Below are 11,190 nucleotides of genomic sequence, written 5' to 3'. Positions count from 1 at the left end.
TCGATGTCTTCGGAGTCGGAGTCGAGCATGTCGGTTAAGTTATCGACAGTGGCTACTAAGTGGGTGGTGGGTTGGCAGCGAATTTCTTCGTCATCCGCATCCCAATCCTGCCGGGCATAGTTCGGCCAGGACTCTCCTGACAAGGAGAGAGACTTTAATGAATTTAGTATGTCGCCAAAGGGCGAGTGCTGAAAGATATCCATGGAGGTAAACTCCATGATCGGCGCCCAACCGGATTCGATAGGAACGGGCGCAGGCGGTTCGGAGTCCGTGGCCGAAGAAGTATCCGGCCGTTTAACAACACGACTCTTGTGAAGGGTAGGGTCGATATTCGGCTCGATCGCCGCTGAGGATACGGCCTCCATGACGGGGTCTATCCACCCGTCCATGGATGGCGCAACTGGCTCTGAATTGAGGCTCGGAGCGGCTGCCGGTGCGATCTCCCGAATACGGTCCGATGGTAGAGCTAAATCGTACTCATCGTGACCATGTGGCGCACAAGGCAGGGGCTCGAATCCGTCGAAGATCAAGTCTCCGTGAATATCGACCGTGTAATTTAAGCTTCCAAACCTCACCTGACGGCCAAGGGCGTAACTTTCGATCTGCTCCAGATGGCCAAGCGAGTTGGCCCGCAGTGTGAAGCCTCCGAACACAAAGACCTATCCGGGGAGAAAAGTCTCACCCTGGACTGCATCGCTATCGATGATAGAAGGAGCCATCAAGCCTAACGGCGATGACACAGAGGAACTCTCAATGAAAGAATCAATGTCGGTGTCAAAACGGGCGGATCTCGGGTAGGGGGTCCCGAACTGTGCGTCTAAGGTGGATGGTAACAGGAGGCAGGGGACACGATGTTTTACCCAGGTTCGGGCCCTCTTGATGGAGGTAAAACCCTACGTCCTGCTTGATTAATATTGATGATATGGGTAGTACAAGAGTAGATCTACCATGAGATCAGAGAGGCTAAACCCTAGAAGCTAGCCTATGGTATGATTGTATGTTGTCCTACGGACTAAAACCCTCCGGTTTATATAGACACCAGAGAGGGTTAGGGTTACACAAGGTCGGTTACAAAGGAGGAGATACACATATCCGTATTGCCTAGATTGCCTTCCACGCCAAGTAGAGTCCCATCCGGACACAAGACAAAGACTTCAATATTGTATCTTCATAGTCTAACAGTTCGGCCAATGGATATAGTTCGGCTGTCCGGAGACCCCCTAATCCAGGACTCCCTCACAGCTCTTCCTCTTGTTCCTCGCACTTGGTGTCCTCGGTCTTTTCGTCCAATGCTTCTAGTTGTTCCATGGTCTCCCTCTCCTGGTCATGCATAGCATATAGATTTGAGGTAGCAGCCATGTCTCACATGTGGAAAGTGAAGGTTCCGAGAGGAGCGAGTTCACCTTGTGTCCAGTGGCGTATAGTCGAGGTCTCATCGTATGTCCTCTTGGGACATGGGGAGTATTCATAGTGTACATGGGGAGTACCTCCGCATCAAGAGTTCAACAATTTCTATAAAATAAAATCACCGTTGTCCTCTAATAAGATATAAGTGAAGCACTAAAGCAAAATTGCCTAGCTCAAAAGATATAAGTGAAGCACCTAGAGTATTCTAATAAATCAGGATTCATGCATGTCCCTCTCAAAAGGTGTGTACAGCAAGGATGATAGTGGCAAACAAAAAAGCAAAGACTCATATCATACAAGACGCTCCAAGCAAAGCACATAACATGTGGTGAAGAAAAATATAGCCTCAAGTAAACGTACCGATAGACGAAGACGAATGAGGGGATGCCTTCCGGGGCATTCCCAAGCTCAGGCTCTTGGTTGTCCTTGAACACTCCTTATTCCATAGTCCGTCAAATCCCAAAACTTGAAAACTTCACAACACAAAACTCAACAGAAAATCTCATAAGCTCCGTTAGTATAAGAAAATAAATCACCACTTTTGCTACTATCATGAACTCATTATTTATTTATATTGGTATAATATCTACAGTATTCCAACTTTTCCATGGTTTATACCCCCGATACTACCCATAGAATAATCAAAATAAGCAAACAACACATAGAAAACAGAATCTGTAAAAAACAAAACAGTCTATAGTAATCTAGATAGCTCGAATACTTCTGTAACTCCGAAAACTCTGAACAATTAGGACAACCTAAGAAAATTGTTTATTAATCTTTTGCAAAAATAATCAGTATTTTATCGCACTTTTGTTACAAATGAGAATTGTTTTCCTGAGCGCAAAAGTTTCTGTTTTTCAGCAAGCTCAAATCAACTGTCACCATAAGCCATCCCAAAGGTCTTACTTGTCACAAACACTAATTAAAACACAAAAACCACACCTAACAATAGGCTAGATGAATTATTTATTGCAAAACAGAACCTAAAAGGCAAAAACAAAAATAAAATTGGGTTGCCTCCCAACAAGCGCTATTGTTTAACGCCCCTAGCTAGGCATAAAAACATGAATAGATCTAGGTGTTGTCATCTTTGGTATGCAATCCATAAGTAGCTCTCATAATAGATTCATATGGCAATTTAATTTCTTTCTTGGAAAGTTTTCCATGCCCTTTCTAAACGAAAATTGAAATCTAATGTTTCCTTCTTTCATATCAATAATTGCACCAATCGTTCTAAGGAAAGGTCTATCAAGAATAATAGGACATGTAGGATTGCAATATATATCAAGAACAATGAAATCTATGGGCACATAACTCCTATTTGCAACAATAAGAACATCATTAATCCTTCCCATAGGTTTCTTAATAGTGGAATCCGCAAGATGCAAATATAAAGAACAATCATCAAATTCACGAAAACCTAGCACATCCCATATAGTTTTTGGAAGAGTGGAAATACTAGCACCCGAATCACACAAAGCATGGCAATAATAATCTTTAATCTTAATCTTAATCTTAATAGTAGGTTCCCACTCATCATAAAGTTTTCTAGGGATAGAAACTTCCAATTCAAGTTTTTCTTCAAAAGATTGCATCATAGCATCAACGATATGTTTAGTAAAAGCTTTGTTTTGATTATAAGCTTGAAGAGAATTCAACATGGATTGCAACAAGGAAATACAATCTATTAAAGAAAAATTATCATAATTAAATTCCTTGAAATACAAAAGAGTCGGTTCATTGCTACTTAAAGTTTTGACCTCTTCAATCCCACTTTTATCAATTTTTGCATCAAGATATAAAAACTCCGAATCATTCGGACGCCTTTTAACTAAAGTTGACTCACCGCTAGTCCCATCTTTATCAAGATTTATATTGGAAAACAAAGATTCAGTAGGAGTCACATCAATCACTTTAAGATCTTCATCTTTATTTTCATCGAAACTAGAAGAACATGTTTTTACAAATCAATCTCGTTTAGCACGCATCTTAGTGGTTCTTTCTTTGCGCACATCAATGGAAATTCTCATAGCTTTGAGAGACTCATTAATATCATACTTGGGTGGAATAGATCTAAGTTTCAAAGAATCAACATCAAGAGAAATTCTATCCACGTTCCTAGCCAAATCATCAATCTTAAGCAATTTTTCTTCAATCAAAGCATTGAAATTCTTTTGCGAACTCATAAATTCTTTAACACCATTATCAAAATCAGAGGGAATATTATTATAATTTCCATAAGAATTGTTGTAGGAATTACCATAATTACTAGAGAAATTACAAGGAAACGGCCTAGGACTAAAATTACCTCTATACGCATTATTACCAAAATTGTTCCTACCAATAAAATTCACATCCATAGATTCATTATTATTATCAATCAAAGTATACAAAGGCATGTCATTAGGATCCACATAAGCACTCTTGCTAGCAAATAATTTCATAAGCTCATCCATCTTTCCACTCAAAACAGTAATCTCTTCAATCGCATGCATTTTTTTACTAGTGGAAGATCTATTGGTATGCCATTGAGAATAATTACCATAATATTATCTAGGAGTTTAGTAGCCTCTCCTAAAGTAATTTCCCTAAAAGTACCTCCCGTGGCCGAATCTAAAAGATTTCTAGAAGCAAAATTCAATCCGACATAATTTTTTTTATAATCATCCTCAAATTCAAACCATGAGTAGGGCAGTTTCGTATCATCAATTTCATACTTTCCCAAGATTGTGCAACATGTTCATGATCAAGTTTATTAAAATTCATAGTATTGTTCCTAAGGGAGACAATCTTAGTGCGAGGAAAATACTTGGACATAAAGGCATCTTTACACTCATTCCATGAATCAATATTATTTTTAGGCAAAGATGAAAAGCATGTTTTAGCACGATCTCGTAGTGAGAACGGAAATAGCTTCAATTTAAGAATATCATTATCCACATCTTTTTTATTTTTCATATCACATAACTTAACGAAACTATTAAGATGGGATGCGGCATCTTCACTAGGAAGGACGGAAAATTGATCTTTCATAACAAGATTCAGCAAAGCAGCTTTAATTTCATAAGATTCCGCACTAGTGGCGGGAGCAATCAGAGTACAAATAATATCATTGTTATTGGTGTTGGAAAAGTCACAAAATTTGGTATTCTCTTGAGCCATCATGACAAAGCTAGAAATCCAACACATGAGCACACAAAAAGCCAATGAAGAAGACGAATGGAAGAGGGGCGACGAAAAGGCAAATATTTTCGAAAATCATTTTAAAAGTGGGGGGGGGCGAGAAGCGAATGGCGAATAATGTAATGCAAGAGATGAGATTTTATGATGGGTACTTGGTATGTCTTGACTTGGAGTAGATCTCCCCGGCAACGGCGCAAGAAATTCTTCCTGCTACTTCTTGAGCTTGCGTTGGGTTTTCCCTTGAAGAGGAAAGGGTGATGTAGCAAAGTAGAGATAAGTATTTCCCTCAGTTTGAGAACCAAGGTGTCAATCCAGTAGGAGACAATGCACAAATCATCAATTCCTGCACAAACAATCAAACAACTTGCACCCAACGCGATAAAGGGGTTGTCCATCCCTTCACGGTTTCTTGCAAAAGTGAGATCTGATAGAGATAGATAAATGCTAAAGTAAATATTTTTGGTATTTTTTATTTATATATCGGAAATTAAGATTGCAAAATAGTAGACGGAAACTTATATGATGGAAAATAGACCCGGGGGCCATAGGTCTCACTAGAGGCTTCTCTGAAGATAGCAAATAACATGGTGCACGAACAAATTACTGCCAAGCAATTGATAGAAAAGTGCAAAGTTATGACAATATCTAAGGCAATGATCATGAATATAGGCATCACGTCCGTGTGAAGTAGACCGAAATGATTCTGCATCTACTACTATTACTCCACACATCGACCGCTATCCAACATGCATCTAGAGTATTAAGTTCATAAAGAATGGAGTAACGCATTAAGTAAGATGACATGGTGTAGAGGAATTAACTCAAGCAATATGATAAAAAAAACCATCTTTTTATCCTCGATGGCAACAATACAATCTGTGCCTTGCTGCCCCTACTATCACTGGGAAAGGACACCATAAGATTGAACCCAAAGCTAAACACTTCTCCCATTGCAAGAAAAACTGATGTAGTTGGTCAAGCCAAACTGATAGTTTTAAGAGAATTACAAAGATATCAAATCATGCATAAAAGAATTCAGAGAAGATTCAAATAATATTCATAGATAAGCTGATCATAAATCCATAATTCATCGGATCTCGGCAAACACACCGCAAAAAAGTATTACATCGAATAGATCTCCAAGAGCATCGAGGAGAACACGGTATTGAGAATCAAAGAGAGAGAAGAAGCCATCTAGCTACTAGCTATGGACCCATAGGTCTGTGGTAAACTACTCACGCTTCATCGGAGGGGCAATACAGTTGATGTAGAGGCCCTCCGTGATCGAATCCCCCTCCGGAAGGGTGCCGAAAAAGGTCCCTAGATGGGATCTCATGGGTACAGAAGGTTGCGACGGTGGAAAAGTGTTTTCTTGGCTCCCTCTGGTGGTTTGGGGATATTTGGGAATATATAGGCGAAAGAATTAGGTCAGGAGAGTCACAAGGGGCCCACAAGGGTGGGGGCGCCCACTACCCCCTGGGCGCGCTCTCTGTCCTTATGAACGCCTCATGGATTCTCCGACTTCATCTCCAAGTCTCCTGATTGTCTTCTGGTCCAAGAAAAATCATCACGAAGGTTTCATTCCGTTTGGTATTCCGTTTCTTAGAAAATCAAAAATAAGGAAAAAACAGAAACTGGCACTGGCACTGGGCTCTAGGTTAAGAGGTTAGTCCCCAAAATAATATAAAATAGCATATAAAACATCCAAAAGATATAACATAATAGCATGGAACAACCTAAAATTATAGATACGTTGGAGATGTATCAGTTCTCCTCGCCGAAGAGGTAACGCGAGAAGGGGTCGACGTGGAAGCTTTGGTTGGCTGACATGCTTGAAATAACTAATGGTAGATGGGTGTGGTATAGATCCGCGCACAGTGGCCCTATGGTGCGTTGCTGCCTATGCATATGGAGCTAGCCACTAGCTGGTGGTGGGAAACCGATGAGAGAAGAGGCGTGAAGCATTGGCGTGGATTGTGGGACACGTGTATAACGCCACTAATTTCTACACTGGGCATCTGTGTTGGTATATGTATTACCTCCGTCATGGTTTATTGGTCTCCTTCATATTTTGTACCAAAATTTTAACTTAGATTTAACTAAGAAAATATTAATGCATGTCATCGAAAATAATATTGTTGGACGCCTATTCCCTGCTATGTTCAACTGCTATATGCAATAATTATGCATGTGCTTGCTCGCCATTGATGTGGCCGCGGCGCGCTCTGCTCGCGTCCCTCTTCACGCTCTGTTCGCTGTTTAAGCGCTGAGGGTGCTCGGGTCACATCCATCCACGCTCTCTGCTTGCCGCTTAGGCGCCGAGGCACGCTCGGGCCGCGTCCCTCAGTGCGCTCTGCTGTCGCGCCCCTTCATGCGCGATCTGCCTGCGGTTAGGGCCGGCGCACCATCATGTTGGGGAAGCTTTAATTATTTGATCTCAGCCAAACATGGGAAACGAGTGATGGAGATCATAGATTAGGTTAATTAATTATACCTCCAAAGTCGTATGATCACCGCATGATCATCCGACTCTGAAGGTATAATCAATTAACCTAAAATTTGATCTCTGGAGCCTGTTCCCGTCGCACAACTCCATCCTGTCGTCAGCCGATGGTGGTATGCTTGTATGTTTGGCTAACTAGCTAGCAAGTGTATCAGTATTGAGTCACTGCCGCCGGCCATTGCTGTGGTTATTTATAGCTAGCGGCTGGCTAGGGGATTGGAGATTTTACAATTCACCACTGTGGCGCGCGGGAAGCCTTCGCTGGAGCGCGGGAAGACTAAGTGGAGCACACAACTGTATGCGGTGTCACATGTTATCACACACGTGTTAACATAAGGAAACGTCTGTGTAACTTACTAATCATCCCACACGAGTACTCGCACCATGCATCATGTGCGATACTCCTAGCCATCGCAATCAACTCGTTTGCATTTTCAAAGTTTTTTCTACAGACATAATCGCACACGAAATAACTGTAGTAATTGTTCGTGTTATAATTTCTCATCGCAAACAATTCTTCCGAGTGGTCTATTTGCCAGGTATCACACATATCTTGTTTAAACGAATCGTTTGTGTTTTTTTTGGCTCAAACACTTCATTTATGTGAACTGTATCCGTCTATCGCACACACCTTGATTTGGCTGACCGTTTCTCTTGTTTTGGCTCATCACATACAGTTCATCCAATTGAACGGTATGCCATCTATCGCACATACACCTTGATCTGCCTGGCCATTTTTATTGCGTTCCCTAATCGCAAACAGTTCATCCGAGTGAACTGTATGTCATATATTGCACACACCTTGATATGGTTGTTCGTTTCTGTTGTTCTGGCTCATCACAAACAGTTCATATGGATTAACCGTATGCCATGCATCACACACACAACTATAATCTAAATCGCGTTTGATGTCTCCGCCATTGCAAACGTTTTATATAATTTTTTACGGTTTTATTACATCACCGTTTGTGATTAATGCATCGCACACAGTTTTGTCGAAGGGTCTCTGATTGTAGTATCACATTAGTAGCATCCTACAGTAGTGAATGGAGGATAGGGGCACAACTCTAATTGCCTGGAAAAAAGTTTGCAAGCCAAAGAAGCAAGGAGGTCTTGGAATCCGTGACATTGTTTTTCCCAACAAAGCTTTATTAATTAAGGACTTGTTTTTAACTATCTAAACAAAGAAGAGATACCCATGATCAAGCTCATTTGGGAAAGATACTACCAAATAAGCATTCCCTTGGACAAATTAGAAGGATCATTTTGGTGGAAACACACTTAGCATTATCAAATGAATTCAAGAATGATAGCTCTAGCACTGTCATATTTGGGCAAGCCACTCTCTTCTGGAAAGACAAGTGGCATGGAGAACCATTTCGAGAACTGCACTCTATGCTATTTATGACACTGTATCTGATCAATGGTTTTGTGCTTCTGAAGCAAGGACGTCGGCACTATCCACTCAAGCATTCAACCAATTCAATCAACTTGAAGAACTCATTACAAAGCTCAGTAATAATACGAAAGACAAATGGGTTTGCAATGGTTAAGCAAATATTCTAATTATTCTTCCATGCAAATGTACAAGCACCTGATGGGAGATGTGGAGGGGCATCGTATCTTCAAGCTAATCTGAGCAGCTCTAGCAGACTACAAACATAAGATGATTTTTTGGCTAGTAGCTCACTGCAAAATTTAATACTAGAGCATTTATCAAGAGAAAAGGAATGCACTTGGACAATCCTTTCTGCCACAACTGCAATCAGAATGCTGAAGATACCACAATGCACCTTTTTTGGGACTGCAACTTTGTTCAAGAATGCCGGAATTCCCTGATTTTCCTCACAAAAAAGAGAGGTACATCAGTTTATGAAGAAACCCTGTTAAAGTTGTGTCGAGTATAGTGTACAAGGTAGGTTACTGCTGGACTCTGAGTAGTATTGTGTTTCGATAGGATATGGACTCATGTCCTACTAGGACACTTGTATCCTAGGCCTCTCATATATAGGGTAGACAAACGATGTAACCTATGCGAACATAATAGCACAGGAACGCAGGGGAAGCCGGCGGCTTGTGCCGACATCCAGGGAGACTGGGTGCGATATTGTAGCGGTGTCATGGGGAGGAGCACTCATAGTTAGGCCCCGGGGCTGTAGTCATTTCGGTGAACCTCGTTAACAAATCTCGGTGTCACGCATTTATGCTTGTTTGGCCCTCAGATGATCGACTATACGCCTCGGTTTTATTCTAACAAACCCCTACTTGCAGCTAAGCAACTGCCAAAAAGCTTCTATGTGGAAATTGTGGTGTTCGGTTGCTGGAATGTTTGGACCCAAAGAAATGGCAGAATTTTTAGAGTCCAGCAATAATCAATTCAAGCCTGGAAATATTACCTCAAGCAGGATCTCAAGTTATTGAAATTCAAAATAAAAGAGAAGCATGTTCATGCCTTTAGCCGGTGGATAGATAGTAATCTTTAAACCATGTTTTTCTTCTCTAGAGCAGGCATTGGGACATTTCTTTTTCATTTCTAGAGCCGTCCCGTTGTATTCTTTTCTTGAACTATTGTTCTATGTTTTGCGGATCAAACAAAATAATTACTTGCTCTTATATATATCAGTATCTTTTTTCCTTTGCTACAGAAAGGATGTCAACACAGATTTACGAACATGCATGTATACTGACGTGCGCCCGAATAAATCAGTTTTGATTTGCATCTGAATTAAGAGTAGTACAAGTCACGACTGATCGGTGGATCGTATACGTGCATCATATACATACATATATGCTGTCTGGCGAACAGAACAGTAATGTGTGCGTCCTCGATTAATCGGTAATGAAGAATGATTAATTAGCTGCCGATGTACTTGTCGATGATGGTGCAGAGGGTGGTCTTCGGGACGGCGCCGATGACGCTCTCCTTCTTCTCGCCGTCCTTGAACATGAGCACGGTGGGGATGCTCCGGATGCCGTAGGTGGATGCGATGTTTGGGCAGTCGTCCGTGTTCACTTTGCAGCACTTGATCTTCCCCACGTAGTCCTTTGCCAGTTCGTCGATCACCGGGGCAATCATCCGGCACGGCCCGCACCACGGCGCCCAGAACTCCACCAGCACCGGCGACTCGCACGCGATCACCATGTTATCCCAATTCTTCTCGTCAGCCACAATCACTGCATGCGCCATTATTAAGACTATTCTCAGCATCTGCTCCTTTATTGTTCACCGAGCCTAGAGAGAGGGGTAAGGGCAGCGATGTACCTTCGTCGACGACGTTCTTGCACTTGCAGACGAAGCGAGACGGCCGCCGTGCCGCCACCAGAGCGGACTTGTATGGGGACGGCGAGACGACGGCGGGGGCGGCGGTCCTTGGCCGGGATGGCGCGTAGCTTCCACTGCTAAGCCGTTCCCTGATGCCAGCCTGGGGCGCGTGCAGGGCCCAGCCTCTGAGGCATGTCTCCAAGGCCATTGCTGGTCACGGAGACGGAGGGAGAAACAAAGAGAAAAAAGAAGCAGGTTCCTGTGCCAGTACGCCAGAGAGGAGAGGGAAAAAGATGTGAATGGTGTAGTGTGTGAGGGAAGAGGATAGGATTTGTCTGTCTCTGCCATAGGATAACTCGGAAGAGGTTTAGGGGACATTGTGAGGTGGCGCGACTGGCGAGAGGCTCCTCCTCCGCATGTGGATGAGGTGATTTTGCTCTGTTGATCCTTTTTTCTGGGGTTCGTGTGTCTGCCTTCCGCTAGGGATACTTGGATTATAAGAACCATGTTTGTTTTTGTGTTTGCTAAATGTTTATTTTTTATGCCCTGAACTGTAGACAAAATAAGAAATATTTACAAATAAAAAATAAATATAAAAGTAAAAAGGAGTAAAAAATACAATTACCCAGTCTCCTCTCTTGGCCAACGCACTGTGGTAATAATCAAAGCTGATTTAAGTTAGTTGAAGTCCAAGTGTGAATATGAGTTGCCTTGGGATGTTTCAATCTAAGAGCATCTCCAATAGCATGTGTATATTTGAATGTTTATATATTCATATAGACAATGGTCTAAAAAGATTCCCTCATATACACGTCCAGTTTTGCATCAGAAC

General features: G+C 42.0%; 1 protein-coding gene across 1 annotated transcript; it reads right to left on the bottom strand.

Moving 5' to 3' along the window:
* Window positions 1-9,759: 9,759 nt before the first annotated feature.
* On the bottom strand, window positions 9,760-10,671 carry LOC119300724 (thioredoxin M-type, chloroplastic-like). Its single transcript, XM_037577621.1, has 2 exons — window positions 10,359-10,671; window positions 9,760-10,270 (listed from the first exon to the last, which is right to left on the bottom strand). The coding sequence occupies exons 1-2, from the start codon at window positions 10,564-10,566 to the stop codon at window positions 9,951-9,953; spliced, it is 528 nt and encodes a 175-aa protein (XP_037433518.1). The 5' UTR covers window positions 10,567-10,671; the 3' UTR covers window positions 9,760-9,950.
* Window positions 10,672-11,190: the final 519 nt, after the last annotated feature.

Source organism: Triticum dicoccoides, chromosome 5A (genome assembly GCF_002162155.2).
Source record: "Triticum dicoccoides isolate Atlit2015 ecotype Zavitan chromosome 5A, WEW_v2.0, whole genome shotgun sequence".
Lineage (NCBI taxonomy): Eukaryota > Viridiplantae > Streptophyta > Magnoliopsida > Poales > Poaceae > Triticum > Triticum dicoccoides.
This window is presented reverse-complemented; position numbering and strand designations above follow the sequence as displayed.

What these genes read in the sequence shown, in the direction of transcription:
- LOC119300724 (XM_037577621.1), bottom strand. Translation starts at nt 10,566, where the DNA reads ATGGCCTTGGAGACATGCCTCAGAGGCTGGGCCCTGCACGCGCCCCAG. An exon ending in CAAGAACGTCGTCGACGAAG is followed by an intron (nt 10,271 to 10,358) that starts GTACATCGCTGC and finishes TGGCGCATGCAG; the next exon opens with TGATTGTGGCTGACGAGAAG.